Source organism: Myotis myotis, unplaced genomic scaffold (assembly GCF_014108235.1).
Source record: "Myotis myotis isolate mMyoMyo1 unplaced genomic scaffold, mMyoMyo1.p scaffold_m19_p_6, whole genome shotgun sequence".
In the NCBI taxonomy this organism is placed as follows: domain Eukaryota; kingdom Metazoa; phylum Chordata; class Mammalia; order Chiroptera; family Vespertilionidae; genus Myotis; species Myotis myotis.
In genome coordinates this window covers 92518000-92543978 of record NW_023416368.1, presented here as the reverse complement: position 1 = coordinate 92543978, position 25979 = coordinate 92518000, and the positions used below count along the sequence as shown (strand labels likewise).

The 25979-nt window shown below is 45.3% G+C and overlaps 1 protein-coding gene across 1 annotated transcript in view; it reads right to left on the bottom strand.

Annotated features, from left to right (window-relative positions):
* Positions 1 to 25979, bottom strand: part of DOCK5 (dedicator of cytokinesis 5) — a 206434-nt gene that overhangs the window by 133689 nt on the left and 46766 nt on the right. Inside the window, exon 2 of the mRNA XM_036314683.1 lies at positions 12659 to 12742. Within this exon, the coding sequence (XP_036170576.1) occupies positions 12659 to 12742 (84 nt within the window). The remainder of the gene's footprint in view (positions 1 to 12658; positions 12743 to 25979) is intronic.

Below are 25979 nucleotides of genomic sequence, written 5' to 3'. Positions count from 1 at the left end.
ACAGAATTTATACCTCAACAGAACATTACAAAGTAGCCACCTCAAAGTGGCACGGCATTCCATGATAATGGGTTGCTCCGGGATTACAGAATACTCTTGTTGAAACTGCCTCTGAAGCCAGCGGGAGTCATGTGTGAAAAAATCAAAGAACCATTTCTTCATTACTTTCCCTCCCAAAGACATTATTCATCTTAATTGACCACTTTGTGCTGCAAAACTGATTCTGAATGAGTTTTGCTATTTCCGAAAGTTCACAGACTGACTCATTCAACAGAAGAGACACTAGGATGACAAGACATGCAAGGTCTTCATCCTCCTACGTCTTATTTTCCAATGGGAAGAGAAAAACATACACATGTCAGCGCACAAGCAAAGAAGCAAAGCAAGCAATTTCATACAGCGTTCAAGTTCTGAAGGAATCAAAGGGTAACACGGGACAGGGTGGAGGTGGGGTTGGGGGACTACGAAGCCTGATAGAAAATTCTCTCTGAGAAGGTACTGGGAGCTGAGGGCTCACATCACTAATGCAGCCATTCATTCATTATACATAAAACACAGAACATCAGACACTTCTTCAAGGAGAAAGAAAATAGATCTGCAAACAATTAAATACAAAAGGGCTTTTAAGGGCTCTGCTTGGGAATAGCCTCACACAACGGGAGGATCATGAATATGCCGCAGACTGGTAAGGCAATTACTGAGGGGACTTTGGAGATTTTTGAACCACAAAAGCATCTTTACACGTGGAAGTCATGGAGTGGGTTTTGTAAAATCCCTCCTTATACTGCAGTTCCTAATTAGTTTCCTCTCCCCCTAATCAATAAATTAGTTTTTATTGTTGTGAAAATACATAACAAATACTTAACTATTGTAACTATTTTTAAGTGTACAGTTCAGTGGTATGACATACAGTCACATTATTCCACAACCTTAATTTTCTTTTGGTCTCCAGGAATTAAAGATAACAAACGGATAAGGAGCCACTGTTTACATGCACCCACATTTCAGGGGGGCGGGGGGAGGGGCAGGAAAAGCAGGTGCTAAATCCTGTTGTTTTCCCTTTCAGTGTCATGGTCTGGTAGTTGGCTGGGTAAAGCACAGTTAATTAGGTCAAGTAAAAGGTTCTGTCCCTTGGGGACCAGGTAACCTGTCAGGTTTCCAAGGCCAGAGCCTGCCCTCCCATCCCCAGTGAGTGTTCCTCCAACCCCCCAAGCCATGCCTGAGATCCCTCTGAGGAAAGGGAAGCAGCAGCAGCACAAGACAAAGAAAAGGCCCAGCTGTTGGATCCTCCCTGTGGGTAGCGCACTGGATGCTCACTTTCCAAAGGCACAGAGCAGCTCACTGGGGCTTTTGAAAAGAAGGTCTAAGGCAGAAAGTAAAAGGACGCAAAGATGGTCAAAGACAAGGTTCTATTCTTTTGTACCTTTTTCGAGACAAATCAGTCCTCCTGGTTCGTTATCTTAGCTCAGTTTTATGTCTTTGAGAAAGGTAGGTAGCTGTTGGAAGTCTGAGCTCCAAAGGAACTCGAGTTCACTGGAATTTAACACCCTTGCTTTAAAAAGAGGAAATATAGGCAAAGAGATGAAAGGGTTGTCCAAAGTCAATCAGCAACTTACTATCAAAGCTGGTGATGCAAATGCAGGTCTCCTACCAGCCAGCTCCTCTCTCTTTTCCTGCCCCAGTTGCCTCCAGGGCCATGCCTGGGACAGTGGCTGGAACCCGGGCACTGCCTCTCAGGGGCAGGAAGGCGTGGCCCTGGGATCCCACCAACAGAAACCACGGGCACCAGCATGCCAAGCAAGTGGGAAGGACCTCTTTCCATCTCTGACTTTCTTTCTTGGACGAACAAGAAAGAGACTTGTCTTTGTAGTGCCTGACATATAGCAGGCACTCATAAGCTTTTAGTGAATGTATTAGTGAGAAAGAAGGTGGGACCTGGTCCGGGTGGGGTGGGGGTAGATCCAAATCACACTGGACAGAATGGAGAGGCGACACATCCAAATGTTGCCTGCAAAACCAGGGAACCCCTCTGACTTCACAGACACTTCCCTCTCATCTAATCAACACCATCACTCTCATTGGCCAATTCCCTTTATATTTTCTGCATTTGGCTTTTAAAAAACCTTTTAAAGCAAAGTAGCCCTGTTTAAAAAAAAAAAAAAAAAACAGTCCTTCTTGCTTCTGGCTCTAATTTCCCTCTTCCGTATCCCTTTCACTAACTTACCCAATGAGGTCCAGAAAGCTGAAATGAAAAAGTGCAGCATGTGGTATTATCAGTCCTAGCAATGAACCTGCTGCCGCTCACCCTTCTATGGGCTTTGTTGTCACCAGCACCAACTTACAGGACGGGCGGGAACGGGGTGCAGGTCGGTGAGTGATGAATCAATGAGTCAAGCACCATAGATTGAAGGAAGCCACTTTCATAAGGAACTGTGCTGGCTCTGTGGGCCTCAAGGTGTTTGAGGGTATAATAAACCCCGCGCCCTGACCTGGAAGAACTTGTAATCTAATTGCTAGGGGAACAGAGAGACACGGGTGGAGTGGGGAGACACCAGCTGGCACGTCCAGCTTACCAGGATTTCTGGAATTTCAGCGCAGGCTTCTCTTTTCATAAACCTACCTACGGTCCCGAGGGCCCTGAGATTAGAGGAGAGGAAAAGGCTGCCTTAATGTCTGAAGGGAGAATGGAGGCCCCGTAAGGAAACTAACTCATCGTGTGCCGAGGCGCTGGGGATAGTGCATCTTAGCTAAGAGGACAAGTGAGGTGAGGGATGTACCCCAATGCAACACTCAGCACTGTCCCCAAGGACCCTTCTGTCCGGGTCACTCAGAAACTTGCTTCAAGTTCCTCAGTGGAACGCATCCTCAAAATGAAAGAGTGGAGCTATACTCTAGGGCTCTAAACATGAACCACTGGATCCCCCTTTGAGGAATGAGACACTCGGGGTGGAGAGACGCTGTCAGGGACCTGACAAGACCAACAGTGGCAGGAGCAGAGGTGGAGCTCAGGAGTGGCGACAGCAGTGAGAGTCCTGGTGGCAAAAGAGGAGAAGCAAGAAGGTGAATATGAACCTTCCAACTGTCAGAGCCAAAGATCACTGGGTTCAACTCGAGTGCCCTCTTTCCCAACACAGGTAGGCAGGCACGATCGGGGACACGAACTGTACACCGGTGGGAAGAGGGTTGTGGAAGTCGAAGGCCCCACCAGAGACCTCTCTGTTTATTGTGTCCTCCCTGACCTCCTGCCAGACCTAAGGGGCTTGGACAACCTACTGGTACCAGAGGTCCACTGCCTCAGTGTTCTTACCCGGAGTGGGTGGGCTGGGGGAGGAACCAATATCCCTGGGTGCAGGGAATGATTTGGCTATGTCCCCTAGATCAGACATGCCTACCTGCTTGGGCAAAGTCAGCTGCTGAAAACAGGCAGGGGAGGCAGGTGTGTGTGGAGGGCCGGTGAGGCATCTGGGGGTGAAGTGAGCCCAAGTATGCCCAGTGGAGGGCAGCAAAGAGCCAACTGGCCAGGGCTACCAGCTTGTGTGGAAGAGCTGGGTGGGGGTGGAGGGCGTAAGTTCAGGAAGAGCTCGCCCCCACAGAAACACATGTAGGGTGGTGGGAAACTCATCTGGCAGCTGTTTAAAAAGCAAAAGAAGTGCACCCCCTTTGGAAAACCGTATGCTGTGTGCAAACAGAAGTGTCATTTCCTCAACGGCCTTGCCATGTGAAAGTATGCTCTACACTTGGATTCCCGGGGACCCTGGTGGGAATCCCGGCTCTACACTCACTAGCCACGTGGACATCTTCAAGTTTCTTAGCATGATTTTCACAGCTTTAAACCAGCATCAGGAGCTCTGCTCTTCCGGGATTTTAAGAGCGGAGCCCGAGTGTATGAAAGCTCTGAGCTCAATGCTGGCGTGTACGGAAATGGAAAAGGCCAGGCAGACTTGGAAATGAGGTGCCCAAGGATAGTTAGGGACTATCCTCCTCCAGGGCCGTCCCCGGGCTCCTATGCTGACGATTTCTGCACATGCAGGAGACTATTCGGAGTTCTCTTTCTTTTGTTTTCTGAGGATGTCTGCCCCTGGAAAAAGCAGCAGACCCTGTCTAAATTATTCTTAAATTACAGATGACCAATGCTGAAGCTACAAAAGCAGTTGCGTACCATGCTGTGGGCAAGCCTCAGTCCAAAGTCCAAGCACCTGATAAGACATACATTTATTTTCCAGCAGAATAAGTCCCATGACCCAAGAAAATGGCAGAGAAGATGACCATGGAAAAGAGAACAAAAAAAGTAGAAGAACGAACTTGGGTGACCAAAAAACCATGTGACAGTGGCTGGAAAAATTGAGAAACATGGTCCTGAGTAACCCAGGGCCCGAGAGGAGACAGAAAAGAGACCTCAAACGTTCCCAAAATAGGTTATTCTAAGGCCTGACTTAATATTCAGTGGGCAGTGAATCTGACAGGAAGACTAATTAAAAATAAAATTCCCCCCACCCTTTCCCATTACTTCAGTTCCAACTACAATTATTAGTCTTAAGCCTGCATTGGTGAAAACTAGAACAAGTATTTGAGGTCAGGAATTTAGTGTTAATTGTTCCTGCCATTTAGAAGGATTAAATTGACAGGTACAGTTGTTTAAAATCTTACATTCCTACTGTCAAAGTTAAATGCTCACACATTTAATATTCTTGTTCCAATAACAAACACTGGGGACAGTGCGCAGAAAATAAGGGTTAGACTAATAAATAATCCTTCTTAACAAGGACCTTTCCTCCCTGGCCCTGTCCATCCCTCCCTGCAGCCCGAGGTACACGTGGAGGTGAGGCAGGAGAAGGACTCAGGTTCTCTGTATGCCCGAGACCCAGGTGCAGCACACACGTTTTTTCTGGCAGCGTTTTCTGCTCCTATAACACTTTCTGTTGAATAATTTGCTTCCGTGGGTTGAATAAAATGGAGGCACTCTGGCATAATTAATATTTATGATGTAAAAGCATCCTTATAGGCTTTTAAAGATCCTAAGTGACTTTTATCACTATGAGCGAAGCCCAGGCATACCTTTAGCCTTCTCTCTCCAGGTATAAGTCAATTTTGAACTTGCCTCTAGAACTTTCTTCTTACATTAATCCTTAACTGAGTCTCACCCAGACCCGCAATGATTTGACGTGCTATGTTTCATAATGGGGATACGATACCGAAGACATTTTTGGTAGAAGTTACACACCAAATTATGTGAATGGCCCAGCATCCAGGGTGAGCACAGCCATGAGTGGGCATGGATGTTCATGGGATGGAAGGAGCCTGCCCATCACTTTGCTCCCTCCAAAACCTTGATTCCACTTAGATCCCTTGGAGCCCAAAACTTATGCGACACCATAAGCTCAGGAGAACATTCCTCCAGAACATCGCAAGTGCATCTCTGCTTTTGGGCTGAGCCCAAAGGGGCCCAGTGCAAGTAGCGGTTCATGACAAAGTCACTGAATGACGGTACCACTCAGAAAGGGTTCCCGGCCCTATGCTAGAAGATCCCATATATGCCTACACCTGAGTAACATAAACTTTGAAGATGGAATTTTAGAAGCACGTGCAAATACATCTCGAAAGAAAAAGACAGAAGGCATTCTCTTTTTGATAAAATTAAATCTGAGATGACACTTCCCCCAGACTCTACTTTTTAATTAGCTTTTCTTGTGAAAACACTCCTACTGCCACACACAACTTTTGAAAAAACACATCTCAGGAACATATGTCCCCAGCAGTAGTCACTGACAAGCGGTACTTAAGGTGAAGGTCAAACAGATGTGGGAAGTGACCGGCAGACTCAACAAAATGCCACCTGGCCTAATCTGCTCTCTAGGCTGGTGCCAAAACGTTCGCACGCAGTCCCTGCCATAAAACCCAAGCTGTTGGGCTCACTGCCATTTATATTTGTGAAAGGTGGTTGTTTTTATGACTAGAGCATGGGGAGACTAGATTCTGAATTACAATCAACTTCCAATTATCTTGTCTAGTGGTGTAACAATGGTAAATGAAAGTGACACTTCGAATGCCTTATTTCAGCTTATAACACATACTTTTGCACATGCTAAGAACTGATTTTTAAAAATCAATTTAGACTTTCTTTGTCTCTCACTCACCTATGACCAATGGGCCTTGCTGACCAAACAGAGAAGGAACTGGATAGAAAAGAGGAACAATTAGTCAGAGCTACCGGGTTGACTAATTATTACACAGGATATGGTAGGATGTGACAATCCATCTTCTCAAATCAGACATTCTCCAAGAATTGGATGAGACTGTACTGTATCTCTGTATCTATGAGTTTGTTTCTGTTTTGTACATGGCCCCATACAGAGTCCTATTACATCTCCAAAAGATGCTTATTAAGGCACTGCTTGAAGAAAATCTTTAAATGCACTCTCTTCTTATTTATGCCTCTGTTATAAAGTTTTGTCAGCCATGGAGCCAAAATTTGGTATAGCTTTACCTATCTGTCATAATACTGTCCTCTATACTTACTAAAGAAAGCATGTTTTATAAAATGAGAGGTAAGCCCTAGCCTGTTGGGCTCAGTGGATAGAGTGTTGGCCCTCAGACTGAAGGGTCCCAGATTTGATTCCAGTCAAGGGCGCATACCTCAGTTGCAGGGTGGATCCCTGGCCCTAGTCAGAGAGTGAGGCAACCAATCAATGTGTCTCTCTCACATCTTTGCCTCTCCCCTTCCCTTCCACATTCTCTAAAAATCAATGGAAAAATATTCTGGGATGAGGATTAACAACAAAAAGACCAGAGTCATGTCCAGCTCAAGCCATAATCCATTTTTATTCCTTTGCAGATTGTAAGGGGGTGAATTTCTTGATCCAAGTGCATTTTAAAACTGGCCTCACTCCATAGAGAAGATCTAACTTCGGTAGATTGGGGACCTCCTATATGTACACAAATGCTTCTTTTTATTTCTTTCAACTTTCCAGGATTGCCCATTTCCTCTGGTTCCAATCCCACCATCTGTGCTATCCTTTGAAATAATATAAAATGTTTTGCTGTGCCTGTCTCTGTAGAGCTTGGAACGCCTTTGAGACATTATCTCACTTTGTTATTTCCAATGGGGCCAACTGTGTTGTGTTTACCCCAGAGATCACTGCTAACACCAGCCACTCTCTCAAACTGGAGTGGCTTATAGAGCTAAAATGAATTAACCAATGGATAGGAGTCAAATGCAGGAACCCAGTACCCACTGGTGGAACAACAGGCCTTGGGCGTAAAATCATGGTACCTAGACTTTGGTTAATCACAGGACAGCAGGGATGCTGAAATCCTGCTTTTCAAAGCACTTTTCTTTAATCACTTTCAATTGAAAACTGGTTGCCTCTCATACGCACCCTGACCAGGGGCAGGGAGTGAACCCACAACCCAAGTACGTGCCCTTGACTGAGAGTTGAACCCACCACCCTTTGGTGTGCAGGCTGATGTTTTAACCCCTGAGCACACCAGCCAGGACTGATTTTTTGGGCTTGGTTACTTTGTTCATTTGTTTTTGTCTATCCCTTGAATGAAAAGCCTATGAGAGCAGGAGCCTTGCTGTTTTGTCGCTCAGGTGACCTTAGGACCTGGAACTTCTCTTATGCCTAATAAAGGCACCTGGCACATAGTACTTGCTCAGTGAGTGCTGCTGAGGGCCAAATGACCACACAGAGCTCTCCCGGGGGCAGTGCTTTTAAAGAACACGCAAGATGGAGAACAACTGCTTCGCTGCCAAATCCCGTGTCTGGTTAAAGAAGCAAAGGCGTGGCAATGACTGCAGGCAGGCCAGTGCCACAGATGAGGCAAGGACACTTGCCTCAGTCCTTGTGGATTTTCGTTCCCTGGAAAAGTCTCTGGAGGCAAATAATTCTTCAGGGCCCATAAAAGGTGAGCAGCATACAGCTTCCCAGGCAATTCTATCTACTCCCTTCCCTCGTTTTTAGTAACAAATGAAGTTCAGGGGAAAGTCACAGAGAGAAACAAATGATAAGGGATGAATGATGGCTCTCTCATTTGGGCTGTGGTCTCCTGTTTTGAAGCCAAAACCCAATCCTTCTGGCAATTCTGCAAAAGGTCAAACACAGGGTTACCATATGACCCCGCAATTCCACTCCTAAGCACATACCCAAGAGAAATGAAAATGCAGATTCACACAGAAATGTGCCTGCAAGCATCTGTGGCAGCGTTATTCATAACAGCTAAAAAGTGGAAACAACCTGAGTGTTCAACTGTGAATGGATAAACAATGTGGTACATGGGTACAATGAATATTCATCAGCAACAAAAAGGTACAAAGTACTGACAGGCTACAGCATGGATGAACTCAAAACTAGTATGCTATGTAGAAGTCGGTCACAAGGGACCACATATTATATATGATTTCATTTACATGAAATGTCTAGAATAGGCAACTCTACGGAGACAAATTAGGTTGGTGGCTGCCTGGAGCTGCGGGGTACAGGGCTTCTTTGTGGGGTAATAAAAATGTTCTCAGAGTAGAGAGTGATAATGGTTACCCAACTCTGTGAATGGTGCACTTTGTAAATAACTATTAAATGATTTACTTTAAACTGGTAAACTGTATGTTTGAAATTCCTCTCAATTCAAAAGACAAAAGCTCATGCAATAACCAAATTCTTCTGCAGTTTGCAGAGGACAGGGGAATGCTGGAGCCCCTGTACTTCCCTCTTGGGAGGAGAAAAGCAGTCCTGGCCTGTAACATCCGGGTTACATTCTGTGGACGTGACCCAGCCCCCTTTGCCCTCCACACTAGCTTGCCTTGCGCCCCGATTTGACTTTTGCTCATTCAGCAGACTTTTGCTGAGCACCTACTGCGTGCCAGGAACCGTGCTGGCCCGGGACCTGCAGAGGAAGGGGAAGCAGGCCTTGCCTTCAAGGACCAATCACTTTCATAATTATCCACCCAACCACAGGCAGGAAGCAGCAGCAGGAGAGTCCGAGTGGTATTCTGTTGTGGGTTGTGGGCAGAAAAGAATGTTTCATGTCTGGGTTCCAGAGGGTGGACTCATGTCCACACCAAAATAGCACACACGGGTCTGGGATGCAAATATCTCAGAGCGTGGGGTGAGGGGGAGCCCCAGGAGGCAGACCTGACAGGAAGCTGAAGGCACAAGCCCCAAGGCCTCTAGCCGGTGCCAGCACTACCCACCCTTAAATTCCATCTGGCAGCCCCGTGGGCGTTTCCATTTTGTTTATTTTTTTAAAAGGGAAGAGGAGATGGGGGAGGAGGGAGAGAACAAGTTATTACTCAGCATTTCCATCGTGTTTAATGTTTGCAGAGCACTCCTGTCCTCACTCAGTCCTGAACTGCCTGAAATAATAAAGGAATTTGAGAATCCAGCCAAGAACTCAAAGTACTTAGCAGATGTAAGAACCTATCACTGCATCTGGCAAGGTGGGCACTATTAATCCAATGACATAAATACTATTTTTAAAATTAATCCAAAATAATAACCTCTATAAAGCTGACATGCTATTGGGTGATGAATGAACTCAGTAAGCTCATGTTCTAAATCTGCCCATTCACACCTTGACACGTGTCCACTTTTACAGAACAGGTGCTGATGTCCTCTTTTGGGCACGCCCAGTATTTTATGGCAACAGTTAACAAGAAAAATCAGTTTCCTGCTGCCAGCAGACAGCACCTGGATCATCACACTACAGATGCAGCGTTGATAAAGTATGACTGTCTCTCAGCGGGCCAGCGCCTCCTGCAAGCGCGCTGCGGTGTGACCTGCAAGTGCGAGGAGCACTGTGGCTTCGGAACTCAAGCTCCGGAATGATGTGAAATCGACGTGTGTGTGTGTCTGTGTGTGTTTATACTGAAAGTTAACCAAGCTCAGTGACCACCTTAGCTTGTCTATAAGACTGCTACCTTCAGCAGTGTTCATCGGTCAATTGGGAGGCTACTTGGTAACGTATAAATAATATGTACACTTAAAATTACCATGAATATGAATCTTATGAGGACAAAGTGCTTCCATTAGCTATTTCAGAAAATACGTTGGGGTCATATAAAAATGAAAAGAGAATTTTGAAAGTGTATTTAACAGACATCATCTGCTTTATTTCAGATCAACGCTCCATCTTTCTTCCCACACTCGGCAGGACAATTAGAAAAGCTGGACTATACCACACACACACACTAAAGAGCTAACACGGCAAAGCTAACAGTTACCAGGTCAAGATCTGGGAAAGACCGACTCAGAAAGATGAGGCCAGGATGTGGGGCTGCGTTTATCATGGAGCATCTGCTGAATTAAGAAAAGGTTCCTGTGTCACAAGCAGCATCTCTGACAGCTTTGTGGAGCCAGGAGGACAAAATCTGGAGACTGCCAATGAGTTGGCTATAATTTCAGACAAAATAGACTAAAGAAAAAAGATTACTACAGACAAAGATAATAAAAACAGGTTTAACAAACAGAAATTAAAAGTTGGGATTGTTTCATGTTGCAATGCTAAAATTGTATGCACTTAAAAACAAGTCTGAAACTATATAAAGCAAAAGACTGGCAGCACTGTAAACTGACACAAACTGCAATCATGGTGGAGGATTTAACACATTTCTCCCAGTAACAGAAACAACACAAAAAAGTTAGCATATAGCAAATTTGAAGAAAAAAAAAAAAAAAAAGACAAAGAAATCAGAACCTAATTGTCTGAAAAAAAAAAAAAAGACAAAGAAATCAGAACCTATAGAACTTTGCACCCAGTGATCTTAAAAGATACATTCTTTTCAAGCCCACAGGAAGAGTTGCAGAAGCTAAACATGTGCCTTTTACCTGTACAATGGAAAAATGTGTGTTCCTAGAAACCAGATAGAACGGTTTCATCTGGCCCCTGAGAGTGAGCTATGTGACCCAGTAAGGTTGAGAGGACTGTGGTTTCACTATGCAAAGGCGTCCCAAGAAGGTAAGTAGGTTGTGCTGAGTGTCTGGGTGACTTAGAGACGCCGTGGAATGGATGCTTGGCTGGACCTGAGATGGTGAGGCTGACAGGAAAAGAGGATGGAGCGGGAAAAGTCCACGCAGCCTCCTTTCGTCTCCTGCCCTGGGAGCTGCGGGGCACCTGGGGTTGTGTGAAGGAGAGGACAATGCAAAACCCCGCCCTCTGCTAAAACTAAAGGGAGGCAGCAGTCACAGCAGAGTCTTCTGTGCAGTCAGGCAGATGACAGCTTTTACGGCCAAACCCTGCTTCCCATCTCATCCCCACCCTGCATCTTTCTGTCCTGTCCTCAGAAGGTACACCTGGATTCTAGGTGAGCACTTCTGCCATTCGACCCTCACAAGCACTTACATGGGGAGCCGGGCCCTGCAAATCCAGAGTGCCTGCTCTAACAAGGCTCGCCCTATGTGTCAAAATCTGGTTTCCCACCCCGTTCCTGCCCCAATCTTCAGAGAATAAATGGGCCCTAAATGTGGTTCTCTGCTCAGATCCTCAACTTCAGTGGCCTGGATACATGTGCATTGTGCCCTGTGGGTTGGGGTAGACATGTGGATACAGGAGCCCTGCTGGGTATGAGAGCTTGAGTTGGAGCTAGAAGTTGGGGTGGGGAGGTGCAGACGTGATCTGTACTTTTTAGACAACCCGGAAGTCATGAGTCCTGTCCTGCCGCCCACTGACAGGCTAAATGGAACCGCCGCCCTAGCCCGACCTAGTTGCGGGACAAATAGTAGAGGGCTTTCTGGACCAGCTGCAGTCCTGACCTAATTCTCTGCAAGAATCTCAGCAACCCCAGTAAGCCTCCCTCATTTCTCCCCCAGTCTGGCAACATTTGGTGCTGAGTAGAAAGAGCACTTAGCCCTGGCTGGCTGGCATGGCTCAGCGGTTAGTGGGTTTGATTCCGATCAAGGGCATGTACCTGGGTTACAGGTTCCCATCCCAGTTGGGGTGCGTGTGGGAGGCAACCAACTGATGTGGCTCTCTCACACTGATGTTTCTCTCTCCCTCTCTCTCTCCTCTCTGCCCCTCTCCCCTTCCTTCCACTCTCTCTAAAATCAATGGAGCCCTAACCAGTTTGGCTCAGTGGATAGAGCATTGGCCTGCGGACTGAAAGGTCCCAGGTTTGATTCCGGTCAAGGGCATGTACCTTGGTTGTGGGCACATCCCCAGTAGGAGGTGTGCAGGAGGCAGCTGATCGATGTTTCTCTTTCACAGATGTTTCTAACTCTATCCCTCTCTGTAAAAAATCAATAAAATATATTTTTAAAAAAGATTTTAAGATCAATGGAAAAATTATCCTCCAGTAAGGATTAACAACAAAAAAAGAGGCACTTAATCAGCAGTGCCTCCTGGGAGCCCCCACCAGCCCAGGGTCCCACGTGTCTCTTCCAAGCCAGCACTGTGTCAGGTCCTTCTGCAACCAGTGGTTGAGCCCAACATATTCACATACTTGGATTCACATACTTGGATTCTGGTAACTGGGCGTGTTCGTACTCTTGTATTCAGCTGGCTGTTTCGAAATCGCCCTCAGTATGAAATCATATAACCTGAGGACTTCCTGGATTTTCACCCCTCCAGAAAGTGGAGCGTGTTGAAGTTTGCTCTAAGTGCCTTATTAATAAGTAACTTCCACTGTTCCTGCCTCTCGCCCTGCCTGGCAGGAGGCCACCAGACTCACCCTCATACATCTCCAGGATGTGAACCGAGTCTCCGATCTGCAGGGACAGCTCCACCTCTTGAGAGGCATTGTAGTTGTAGATCGCTGGAATGGGAAACAAAAGGGGAAACGGCATCAGTGGCTGTTAAAACGCAGGTCACAGTAGCACATTCTGTGGTCAGTGAACCACTTAGCGACAATGACCCTCTACTTAATGATTTCAGGTGAATCACCCACCGAGAAGCAGAGAACACCCTCCTGGACCCCCATTACTGTGTTTTATGGAGATCCCTCCACCCAATACTGGTTGGGTGCCTTGTGTGTACCATGTATTGGGTGAGAGACCACGGGCTGGGTGACAGAACACACAGACATGGTCCCTGGGATAGAGATTTTTAGTCTTCTAGGGGAAGAAAGAAATTACATATATTATTACAGAAATACTTCTTAATTAAAATTATAAGAGTTATGAAAGAAAAAAACAGGCTAAAATGAGAATACATTGTGGTGTTTCGCTGGTCAGTCCCCTTGTTCATTAGACCACAGCCAGCCTATGGTCTAATGACCAGAGATCACCACTGAGCTGTGATCTCTAGGGCATGGGGAGATCCATCACCCAGCTTCCATGACAGTGATTGGTGGCCCAAGGACTACTTGTGAGTCCCATATACCCTCCAATAACAGACTGACACAGGGTGCAATGCGGGGGTGGCCAGCTTGCCCCAGTTCTAGGCACCCCGGGGAACTGGGTTGTCCCAGCACCTCCTCATCAAGGTGACCTCAGTCACCACAGTCCTTAGGGCTGGCAATGACTGGGACAGACTGTGAAAACAGTCCACTAACTCTTATAACTCAGAAGGAAAACGACAACCCAATCTTTCAGATGGTAAAGCTCTAAAGGGACGTCTGAGCAAGAATCATATATGATGGCTAATGAGCACATCAAACGATGCTCAACAGCATCAGTCTTCAGGGAAATGCAAATCAAAACCACCATGGGCTTCACTAGAATGGCTATAAGTTTTAAAGGCTGGTAATTGGCAAGAATGAGAAGACACTGAAACCCTCATGCATTGCTGGTAGAAATGTATGTTCAGGAAACTGTTTGGCAGTTTCTTAAAAAGTTAAACATAAGTTTGCAGCACAACCCAGTAATTCCTCTCCCAGTTATCTACAAAGAGAAACGAAAGCATGCCTACACAGAAACTTGGTGTGAATATTCATAGCTGCTGTGGTGGGAAGAAAAATAGCCCCTCAGAGATATCCCATCAAATTTCTGCAACCTGTGGATGTTACTGATGTGGCAAAACAATTGAACCAGTTAAGGATCTTGCGAGGAGCTTTTTCTAGATTGTCAGGGTGGGCCCTGGCTGCAATAACATGCTGGTGAAGAGAAAGAAGGCCACTGAAGATGGAGGCAGAGGTGGAAGGAATGGACCTCAACAGAGGACGGCCACAACCACCAGAAGCTGGGAGAGACAGGAAGGAACCTGTAGAAGAAGCACAGCCTGCCAGCTCCTTGCTTTCAGACTTTGGTCTCTGAAACCAACACAGAGTTATATGAATGGAGTCGTTAGGGTTTTCTATGTAAGTGACACTTTTTCTTCCTTCCCAGTTTGGATGCCTTTTCTTTCTTTCTCTTGCCTGATTGCTCTAAGGACTTCCAGCACTACCAGTATGTTGAGTAAGAGTGCTGAGAGCTGACATCCTTGTCTTGTTTCTGATTTTAGAGGAGAAGCTTTCAATTTTTCATCGAATATGATATTGGCTGAGAGTTTACCATATATAGCCTTTATTATGCTGAGGTACTTTCCTTCTACACCCATTTTATTGTTTTAATAATAAATGGATGTTGCAACTTACCAAATACTTTTTCTGAATCTATTGATAAGATCACATGATTTTTATCCATTGTTAATGTGGTGTATTACATTGATTGATTTGCATATGTTGAACCATCCTTGTGCCCCAGGAAAGAAACCTATTTGATCATGATGTATTATTTTTTGGATGTACTGTTGTATTCCATTTGCTAGTATTCTGCTTAGGATTTTTGCATCTGTATTCATCAGAGATGCTGGTCTGTAGTTTTCTTTTTTTGTGCTATTCCTGCCAGGTTTTTGATATAAGGGTTATGTTGGCCTCATAAAATGTGTTAGGAGGTATTGCCTCTTCTTCAATTTTTTAGAAGAGTTTGAGGATAGGTCTCAAATCTTCTTTGAATGTTTCGTAGAATTCACAGGTGAAGCCATCTGGGCCTGGGCCTGGGCCTTTTTTGGGGGGTGAGGTGTTGATGGCTGTTTCAACTTCCTCATTGTTTATTTGTATACTGAGATTTTCCAATTCTTCAGTCTAGAAAGGTTATATATTTCTAGGACCTTACCTATTTCTTCTAGGTTATTGAATTTGGTGGCATATAGTTTCTCATTATATTCTAGTATGATCTTTTGTATATACATCTGTGATGTCTGTGGTAACTTCACTTTCATTTTTTATTTTGTTTTCATGAGTCTTTTCTCTTTTTTTCCTTAGTGAATCTATCCAGGAGTTTGTCAATTTTATTCATCTTTTCAAAGAACCAGCTCTTTATTGTATTAGAAACACTAAACAAATACAAGTAAAGTTGGAAGATACAAAACCAATGTACAAAAATCCACTGTTTTCCTATATGCTAATAATGAACTTCAGAAGATGAAATGAAAAACATTCATTTTGCAATTGCAATCAAAAGAATAAAATACCTAGAAATAAACTCAACAAAGGAAGTGAAGGACCTATATACTGAAAACTACAAAGCATTATTAAAAGAGATTGAAAAGGCACAGTGAAATGGAAAGATATTCTGTGTCCATGGAATGGATCAACATAGTTAAAATGACCATATTACCCAAAGCAATATACAGACTTAATGCAATCCCCATAAAAATTTCTCAATGTTATTTTTGAAAAAAATAGGACAAAAATCACCAAATTTGTATGGAATCACAAAAGACCCTGAATAGCCAAAGCAATCCTGAGAAAAAACAAACAAAGCCAGAGGCATCACACTACCTAACTTCAAATTATTCTACAGAGCTAAGATAATCAAATCCACATGGTACTGGCAGAAAAACAGGCACATAGACCAATGGAGCATAACTGAGAGCCCTGAAATAAAACCACAGGTATATGGGCAAGTAATTTTTCACAAAGGGACTAAAAACACACAATGGAGTAAAGAAAGCCTCTTCAATAAATGGTGCTGGGAAAATCAGAAAGCTACATGCAAAAGAATGAAACTAGATTACAGTTTGGCCACATGCACAAAAATTAACTCGAAATGGATCAAAGACCTAAACATAAGATCTGAAACGATAAATCACATAAAAAGAAAACATAGGTACTAAACTTAGGAATGTTGGTCATAGAGAACATTTTATGAGTTTGACCCCAAAGGCAAGGGAAGTAAAGGCAAAAATAAATGAATGGAACTATATCAAACTAAAAAGCTTCTGCACAGCAAAAGAAACTGACAACAAAATAAAAAAGCAATCAACCGAATGGGAGGTGATATTTGCAAATAATAGTTCCAACGAGTAGTTAATATCCAAAATATATAAAAAACTCACACAACTCAACATCAAACAAACAATACAATAAAAAATGGACAGAGGACCTGAGCAGACATACAAACAGCCAACAGATGTATGAGAAGATGTTCAACTTCACTAGCTAGCAGGAAAATGCAAATCAAAACTACCCCTCACACCTGTTAGATGGCAACAAGAGAGGTAATAACAAGTGTTGAAGAGGTTGTGGAGGAAAGGAACCCTCATTCACTTCTGGTGGGAGTGTAAACTGGTACAGCTACTATGGAAAATAGTATGGTGGTTCCTCAAAAAATTCAGAATAGAGTTACTATGCGACCACCAGCGATCCCTCTTCTGGGTATCTACCCAAAAAATTCAGAAACATTTATTCACCAAGATATATGCATCCCTATGTTTACTGCAACATTATTCACAATGGTCAAGACATGGAGATAACCAAAGTGTCCTTCAAGAGAGGATTGGATAAAGATGTATATGGATACATATATAAATACTATGGACTATTAGTCAGCAATAAGAAAAGATGAAATACTGCCATTTGTGACAACATGGATAGAACTTGAGAATATTATGCTAAGGAAAATAAGTCAGTCAGAAAAAGCTCAGAACCATATGATTTCACTCATATGTGAGATATAAAACTGAAACTCATAGACACAGACAACTGTATGGTGGTTACGAGAGGGAAGGGAGTGGTGGAGAAGAAAAGGGTAACGGGGGCCGAATATATGTTGACGGAAGGTGATTTGACTTTGGGTGGTGGGCACACAATGCAATATACAGATCATGTATCATAGAAATCTACACTTAAAAGATATATGATCCTATTAACCAATGTCAGCCCAACAAATTTAATAAAAAGGCAATATGGAAAGTAAACGATAATTGAAAAATTAAAAAATAAATAAATAGGTTGAGTGTCAACCTATGAACTGGGAAGTCATGGTTCAATTCCAGGTCAGTGTCAGGGCACATGCCTGAGTTGCGGGCTCGCCAATCAATGATTCTCTCTCATCACTGCTGATTCTATCTCTTCCTCTCCCTTCCTCTCTGAAATCAATAACAATATATTTAAAGAATAAATAAAGCCACTCAGTTTGTAAACCTTTGTTATGACAGTCAATATAGCAGCATTATTCACAATAGCCCAAAACTGGAAACAATTCACCAATTAATGAATGAATGGATAAATAAATATGGCATATCCATACAACTGAATATTACTCAGCAATAAAAAGGAACAAAATAGGAACACGTGAGCTTCCAAATCATCATGCTAAATGAAAGCCATATGAAAAGGCATATTTTAGGTTTTCATCTATTTGCAATGTCCAGAATCGGCAAACCTATCAGAGACAGTAGAGCAGGTTATTGGTTGCCTGGGGCTGGGGTGGGAATGATGATTGAGTTCTAAAGGGAGCTGAATGCTGGACTGTGGTGATGGCTACTAAACCTGTGAATTTACTAGAATTCATTGAATTGCATATTTCAAATGGGTGGATTTTATAGAACATCATGAGACCTCAAAAAAGCTGTTTGTTTTTTAAGTAGAATTAAGTCTTATCCTCACTCTTGTTGAATGATCTGCATCCTCCCAGGGAATAATAATCAACTGAGAGGTTCAGTTCTAACTATTTACCCAAAGATCCAAGGAACCTACCATATCCCCCATCTTGCAGCTCTGTAGAGCACATGAGGGAGTCACTGATCCATCTGACAGATGCCAGGAAGGTGATTAAAAAGGGCTACTTGGGGCAAGATGCTTACCCTTCTGAGCTCAGTTTCCACAGTAGGTAATATAGCGCATGGCACCCACTCCATTGTCTCTGTGTGCCAATTGTGGGTACTTACTGCTTTCCTGAGCCTGCAATGCGTCTGCAGCCTGCCACAGGCTTTTCCTTACATCAGCCACTCTGTCGGTGGGTGAGCAGGAGGGCACCCCTCCACACATCCATTTCAAATGGCCTCTTTTTTTAAGGGAATCCCCCAAGTAGTGTTCTGTCGTCTTTGGCACAGAAGCTGGACAAATTATGTGAGAATTTGTTTACTATTGAACTTTTGCACTAGACTGTGAATCAGAATAGGATGAGCTGATGACGTGGGTTAGGAGAACCTGCACAGATTTCAGAAGTGGGAGTTAGTTCCCCTCCCCAGACCCTTCATGGGCCACCAGGCCACAGCTGCTGTTCCACTGAGGTTCAACTCCTTCATCTGACTGCTTGTTGGCTCAAATGTGTTGCTCGCTGAATATATGGCTGGTTTTGTACAGAAAATATAGCTCTCATATCCTTGTCTCCCCTTAGCGCCCATTCACTGCCTTCAACTGAGCTGGCTCCTTCCATCACCCTCTCTCGGCCAGAAACAGGAAGGAGCGAGGCTGCAGTGTCAATGTGCTGTGTAACGGCCATGTGTCCCCTCTTCCTCATTAATAGTCATCAGGGAAGTAAGCAGAAGTGGTCACAGGAAGCACAGAGCACTGGCAGCTCCAGGCACAAGCACCGTCCACGGACTGTTGTATGTGTGTGTACACACACACTCCACAGACCACAGACCATAGCCAGGGGTGGGCAAACTTTTTGACTCGAGGGCCACAATGGGTTCTTAAACTGGACTGGAGGGCCGGAACAAAAGCATGGATGGAGTGTTTGTGTGAACTAATATAAATTCAAAGCAAACATCATTACATAAAAGGGTACGGTCTTTTTTTTTTTTTTAGTTTTATTCATTTCAAACAGGCTGGATTCGGCCCGCGGGCCGTAGTTTGCCCACGGCTGCCATAGACCAATAAGTTTCATTAAAGCCTGCTTCCTAAACCTGATAATCAAAATGTTCCAAAAATCACCCCAGCCTTAACTGTCTACCTTTGCCTCCACTATCTGCTTCCCTCTGCTCCAGTCACCTCGTATTCTTTCCTCAATTCTGTGCCAGCCCCCGACTTACCCTGCCTGAAAACAACAGCGTATCTTTTCCTTCGTAAGTCCAAAGCCCACATTCACAACTCAGTCCCACAGGGGACCACTGACTCCCTACTGGCCTGCACGCATCTCTTTTTCTCTGGCGTCCCATAGAAACTTCTCCTTCCAACACAGTTCGGGTTTTTAATCACAGATCATCTTGTGTTATCATCTGCCACCAATCAGAAGGGAAACTCCTCATGAAGGAGGGGTTTTACACATGACTTTTTCACATTCCATGGCACTGGATTAGACACAGAGAAGATGCTCAAATCTAAGCTACGCCTGCTTGCCGCAGAAGCGGCAGCTGTGGTTCCCCACCTCTCAGTAAAGGGATCAAAATCTCCTCTCCCACCATGTTTGCTTATTACACAGAGAGAATCTGTCTTTCCAACTTCAGCTTCTGAAGAGATTCCCACGGGAAGCACACATCCCTTCAACAGTGCCTTTCAGTGCAGTGGGAAGTTTAGAGCAGTGGTCACCAACCGGTGGTCTGAAAGGTTGGCGACCGCTGGTTTAGAGGATGTGCATCCTATCTGTTTCACATCCGTGGGCAACACAGTACCAACAAGACTTCCAGTCAGTTACAGATGCCATATATTCATCCCCGCTATGCCCTTTAGAACCATCCCCTCCCTGGACCCCTCCTTGTGACACCTCATTTCCACTGTATTTGGTGGGTTCCCTTCCGTAACATAGTAACTGTCTGGAGTGAATGCCACACACCACATTATTTATGAGGAAATGGAGACTCAGAGGGGTAAGCACCTTGCCCCATGTACCCCAGCTTTACAAGCAGCAAGGCTGTCACCAAGGCCGGTCCTGTGATGACCCACTCATCACACAGGTGGGTCTGGAATGGTGAAGGCATGCCCTGGAACAGCCTGGAAACAAAGCAATGACCCAGACAGATTCTGGTGCTATTTCAGGAACAGGCGTCAACCAACGCACTCAGTGGGGATCACGTCCCCCCGCCCCCCCCGCCCCCGCCCCCCAATGTACGCAACTGTTATAGAGAAAGGGAAACAAAGGAAACCCCGAAGCCCCACAAGACAGAACTGAAGATCACCTCTACCACTCACACATGTATGACCTTGGATGAGTCCCTCAGCCTGGGCCTCAGTTTCCCATCTGTAATCTAGGCATTGGACCAGTGGACTCTAAGGATCCCTGCAGCTCCGACACCATCTGATTCATGAGGTGACAATAAGAGGCAAGAGAAACAAGTTACGTCGTTTTTGAACTAGCAGGCACCACCACAATCTTGTGTTTTGTCTGAGGAAATTAAACACGAGCAGGGAGTTGCTGTCTACATCCGTGCCGGCTGTAATATGCAAGGTTGGGAAAGGCGCATTGCTGGAATTCTTCCCTAAGCAGCTTACTGTTTATATTCCGAAAGTGTAATTTTGCAGAGCCAAGAAGACAAGACAGTATGTCTACAAATGTAAAAGCGTTTGCATTTTACCAAATCTTTGATTTGGCCTTTTCTTTTAAACCAGGCTTTTAGGAGAGAAGGAAAAAAGAAATTTGAGGTTTTAAAATTTTGAACCAAAATTCAACAGAATAGATTTATAGGCCCCCAAAGGAGGATCGGATTTGATGATGAAAAGTCTGTGGGTTGCTGGTATTTAATATCCCTAATAAATTAGGTCCTTTCATGATTCCTCAAATTACAACCCTTTGAAAGAGTAGCTAAAACATGACATGTTCTATTAGTCTTCCAGTAGACTCTATAAAAGAAAGATTAAGCTAACAGAATGAGGCCCTGATGTGAGTTGTATGCTATTCAGAAAATTAAAAGGATCACCCAGCTTCATCCTTTTCATTAGTATTGGAATCTGCCTACGCTCAGCCATTGGAACTATAAAACTTAAAAGGGCACATCTCATCTTTCATGCAACGCCTGGATCTCATGCAATGTCTTCCTAGAAGGACAAGCAGACTTTTTTTCCTGGTCATTAATCCCTTTCAACAGCAGGTCTGACCCCAAGAAGTGAAAATCTAAGGTTTATGCTGGTTGTTTCAATTAGTTTCCAAACGAGTCTTTTTAGGGTGAGATGACCATCATGCTGTGTCTCCACTCAGAACCTTCTGGCCTGGGGCTATCAGATCAGACTTCAGCTTATAATTCTCACCACGGTGCTCCACAAAAGCATGTTCACACAGGATTCTTCATTTCCTAATCCAGACCCTTTAGGAGATTAGAGGATTTAATGATCACTTTATCAGTTATTCTTTAGAGCAGTGACTTTCAACCTTTTTCATCTCATTGTACATATAAATGAATGACTAAAATTCTACAACACACCAAACATATTTTTGCCAACCTGACAAAAAAAAAAAGGTATAATTTTAATTGATATACAAAAAAAGTAATAATTACCTACCCCTTTTGCTCCAAAGTGACTTTTTAAAAAATCAGGTGACTATAATTGTATATAAAGATTTCTAGCACCAGTAATTAACCAATCAGCTGCAACCTTACGGTGCAAATACCGTACAACGGTACAAATGACCAATACCATACAACTCTATTATATGACACTAGAGGCCCGGTGCACAAAAATTTGTGCACTGGGGGGGTGGGGGGGGGGTTAGGGAGGGGCGCGCGTCCCTCAGCCCGGCCTGTGCCCTCTCACAGTCTGGGACCCCTCGGGAGATAACGACCTGCTGGCTTAGGCCTGCTCCCGGGTGGCAGAGGGCAGGCCCAATCCCTAGGTGCAGCCCCTGGTCGGGCTCAGAGCAGGGCCAACGATGGGGAGGTTGCAGCGCCACCCCCTGTCACGCACAGAGCAGGGCCGATCAGGGGCTTGAGGAGCTCCCCCCTGTCACTCACAGAGTAGAGCCAATAGGGGAGTTGGGGCACCGCCCCCTGTCACACACAGAGCAGGGTGGATCAGGGGGTTGGGGCGCCGCCCTCTATCACCCACAGAGCAGGGCCGATCAGGGGGTTGGGGCGCTGCCACTGTCACACTGAGGGCAGGGCCGATGGGGAGGTTATGGCTCTACCCCATCACACACAGAGCAGGGCCGATCAGGGGGTTGGGGCGCCGCACCCCGTCGCACACAGAGCCGCAGGGCGATCATGGGGTTGGGGAGCTCCCCCTATCAGGCACAGAGCAGGGCTGATCAGGGGGTTGGGGCACCTTCCCCTGTCACAAACAGAGCAGGGCAGATAGGGAGGTTGTGGCCCCGCACACTGTCACACACAGAGCCGCAGGGCGATCGGGGGTTAGGGCGCTGCCCCCTGTCACACTGATCCCGGTGCCGGGAGGCCTCTCGGCTCCGCTGATCCCGGTGCTGGGAGGCATTTTACCCTTTTACTATATAGGATAGAGGCCTGGTTTGCCCTGAAGGGTGTCCTGGATCAGGGTGGGGGTCCCACTGGGGTGCCTGGCCAGCCTGGGTGAGGGGATGATGGCTGTTTGCAGCTGGTCACACACCCTTCAGGGTGGGGTCCCCACTGGGGTGCCTGGCCAGTCTGGGTGAGGGGCTGAGGGCTGTTTTCAGGCTGGCGGGGTGACTGAAGCTCCCAACCGCTCCTTTTTTTCTTTTTTTTTTTTATTCTGGGCCAGCTTTAGCTCTGAGGCTTGGCTCCAGCTCTTAGGCCTCCGCTGCTGAAAGCAGGTTTCTGGACTTTGTTTACCTTCTGTATTTGAAACAATGTTGCAATCCTGCTGGCTGAAGCCCGGAGGACTAATGCAGGTTTCTGGGGTTTTGTTTAGCTTCTATATTTGTAACATAGTTGCTTAGAGTTGCAGCTCAGACGCCTGCAGCAGCAGGCGGGGAACGTTGGAGTCCTCCGTCACTGAAGCAAGCAAGCCTCATGTTAGTTTCAAGCTGCCTTGCTGCCGGCTGCCATCTTGGTTGGCAGTTAATTTGCATATTGCTCTGATTAGCCAATGGGATGGGTAGCGGTCGTACGCTAATTACCATGTTTCTTTTTTATTAGATAGGATACTAGAGGCCCAGTGCACAAAATTTGTGCACTCAGGGGTGGGGGGGTGGGGGTTCCCCAAGCCTGGACTATGCCCTCTCACAGTGCAGGAGACCTGTGATCAATTGCCCCAAAGAGGTAGGCCCCGCCCACCCATCCGGGGCTCCTGGATGGATTGCCCCAAATAGGTAGGTCGGAGCCGTGGGTCCCGCCTCCACCCTGTGCGAAGCTGCGGAACCCCCAGCCTCACTGTGCGGAGATGCGGGACCCCCAGGCCTCACCAAATGGAGCCCGTGGGCCCCACCTCTGCACCACGCACGCAGCGTCAAGCCCCCGCCCACCCGTGCGGGCATACAGCCCTGCCCAACCACAGGCACCCGCTGCGCATGCAGCCTCCTGGTGATTGCTCATTGTGGTGTGAGGGCATCAGAGCATGAAGGTGTGATAACCACATAGGCTTTTATTAATAGGATATTTATGCTTAAGGACAGGGCATTCACACTAGATGGCTATTGTTGTGTTGGTTGCTGTCATTTTTTTAATCTGACAATCTAAGAGAAAAGAGGTCAGTGGCCCTGACTAAATCGTCAAGTATTGCATGTTTTAAAAATTCTTGGGCCTGGCCAGCATGGCTCAGTGGATGAGCATCGACCTATGAACCAGGAGGTCATGGTTCAATTTCTGATCAGGGCACATGTCCAGGTTGCGGGCTTGATCCCCAGTAGGGGGCATGCAGGAAGCAGCCAATCAATGAATCTCTCTCATCACTGATGTTTCTATCTCTCTCTCCCTCTCCCTTCCTCTCTAAAATAAATAAATAAATATATTTAAAAATAAAAATTCTTGGGGCACACCAGTTGAAAACTGCTGCTTTAGAAATCTCTATTTTAAGGATTATATCTATTTGTGGGTGGAACCCATATGTATCTTTAACTGGAGAGATGATTTCAAAGACATAAACTCAACTACAGTCTACTTATTTCATTACTGGTACCAAGTGATTACTATAAGCCATATCATTTAAATTAATATTCAATTAAACTGACATGAAATATTTCAAGGAGAGAGGCCAAAACAAGGCAACTGAAGATTATAGAACAAAATGTCTATGTTCTACAAACAGGGACAGCTTTTTCCCACAATTTCCCCAATCTAAATAATGGCGGCAACAGTAAATTCTTCACATGGTTTTGTGAAGCCAAAGAGGAGAAGGTAAACAGAGCACCCAGGACGATGACTAACACCTGGTAGACACTGAGTCAATGCCAGTCACCTTCCCTTATCCCCTTCCCCTTTCTCACCCAACTTCCCTCTTGAGTATGTGATACCCACACCCATACCCACAAAGACTGACACCACCCCCTTCCCACTAAGCCAATGAAAACTGGGAATCAGGAAGGTAACAGAGGTAAAGGTTGTTGAACAATGAAATGCAGGTCCATAAGGACAGCAGGGCCCTGTGACTGAGACACCTAAGTGCAAAGCTGCCCTCAGAAGCAGCGTGGGAGTCGGGGAACATTTCCCTATTTTAAGCATCTTCTTCCTGCCCCTAACAAGCATGCGGCAGTGATGCAGCCGTGGTACCAGCTGTCACTCAGAGTCCTAGCGGGGCCTGAGCCATGCACTCACTACAGCACCGTCAATACGGACAGAACATTCAAGACGCACGTTCTAGTGTTATTCATGCCTAAAGTTCTATTTGCTTCTATTCTTTTCAACTGATCTCTTTCTTGTTAAGAAAAAATAAGAGAAAAAAATCTGAGGGCAAGGAAGGCAGGGTTTTAATGATGACATAAAAAAATAAACTTATTAATTAACAAGCTCAGAACACCTTCCCCAAACATGTAAGAGATGATTATCAGGTTCTTCTTGGTGTGTATTCTTATTGAATAAAAATTAAACAGATCTAAGTTAAAACTGGTCACAACTAAGATTGTGTCAAGTTTACTGAGTCTAACTTACATTCAGAACTTGTGGTGAAGAGCAGGGAATCTGAGGTTACTGTGGAACCAGGACAAACAGTTTGAAATGACAGTGAAGTGTCAGTAACTCTTTTCTTCTGTACATTCATGAATTTGAGACAAGACACCATTCACTGAGAAAGGGAATGATCCCCAACTGGGATGAAAAAGCCATCAATTTAAAATCATCAGCCTGGCAGAAACCAAGATGGCGGCATAGGTAAACACCGGAAATTGCTGCCTCGCACAACCACTTCAAAAATACAACTAAAAGACAAAACGGACAACATCCAAAACCACAGGAAGGCTGGCTGAGTGGAAATTCTACAACTAGAAGGAAAGAGAAAAGCACACTGAAACTCAGGAGGTGCGGAAGTTAAGTGCAGAGGTACAGAGGCGCACACAGAAAGGGCTGGCAACTGAGGACACGGCTGTCTTTTTTAATCGGGAGGGAGTCACAAGCTCCCGACTGCTCTGAACTCCAGTTCCGGGCGAGTCTCTGGGGACCCGGACTCATACAAGGAGAAACTGCACTGTCTGGCATCGGTCGGAACCTGAGGGCAGCTTTCTCTCAGAGGTGCTTGAAGCGATTATCACCAGACACTGAGACCCTGGGCCTCTTAGGGCAGGTCTGAGGATCAGCCTTAGCTTTTTGCTCTGCCCTGTTGATTCCCTGAGATCCCACCCCACCCAAGCTATGTCCAGAGGCTTCTGCATATCAATGGCCTGGCCCTTTGCAATCTAAAATTACCTAACAAACTGCAGCTGGGTCAGAGAGACCCAGAACATCCAAAAGAAGCCCCAAGACCCCATAGGAGCTTGCATTGCTTCACAGCTGGGCCTCATCTGGGCACCTCCAAACACCAAACAAAGAAGAGGAATCTGAAGATCTCTCCGTAG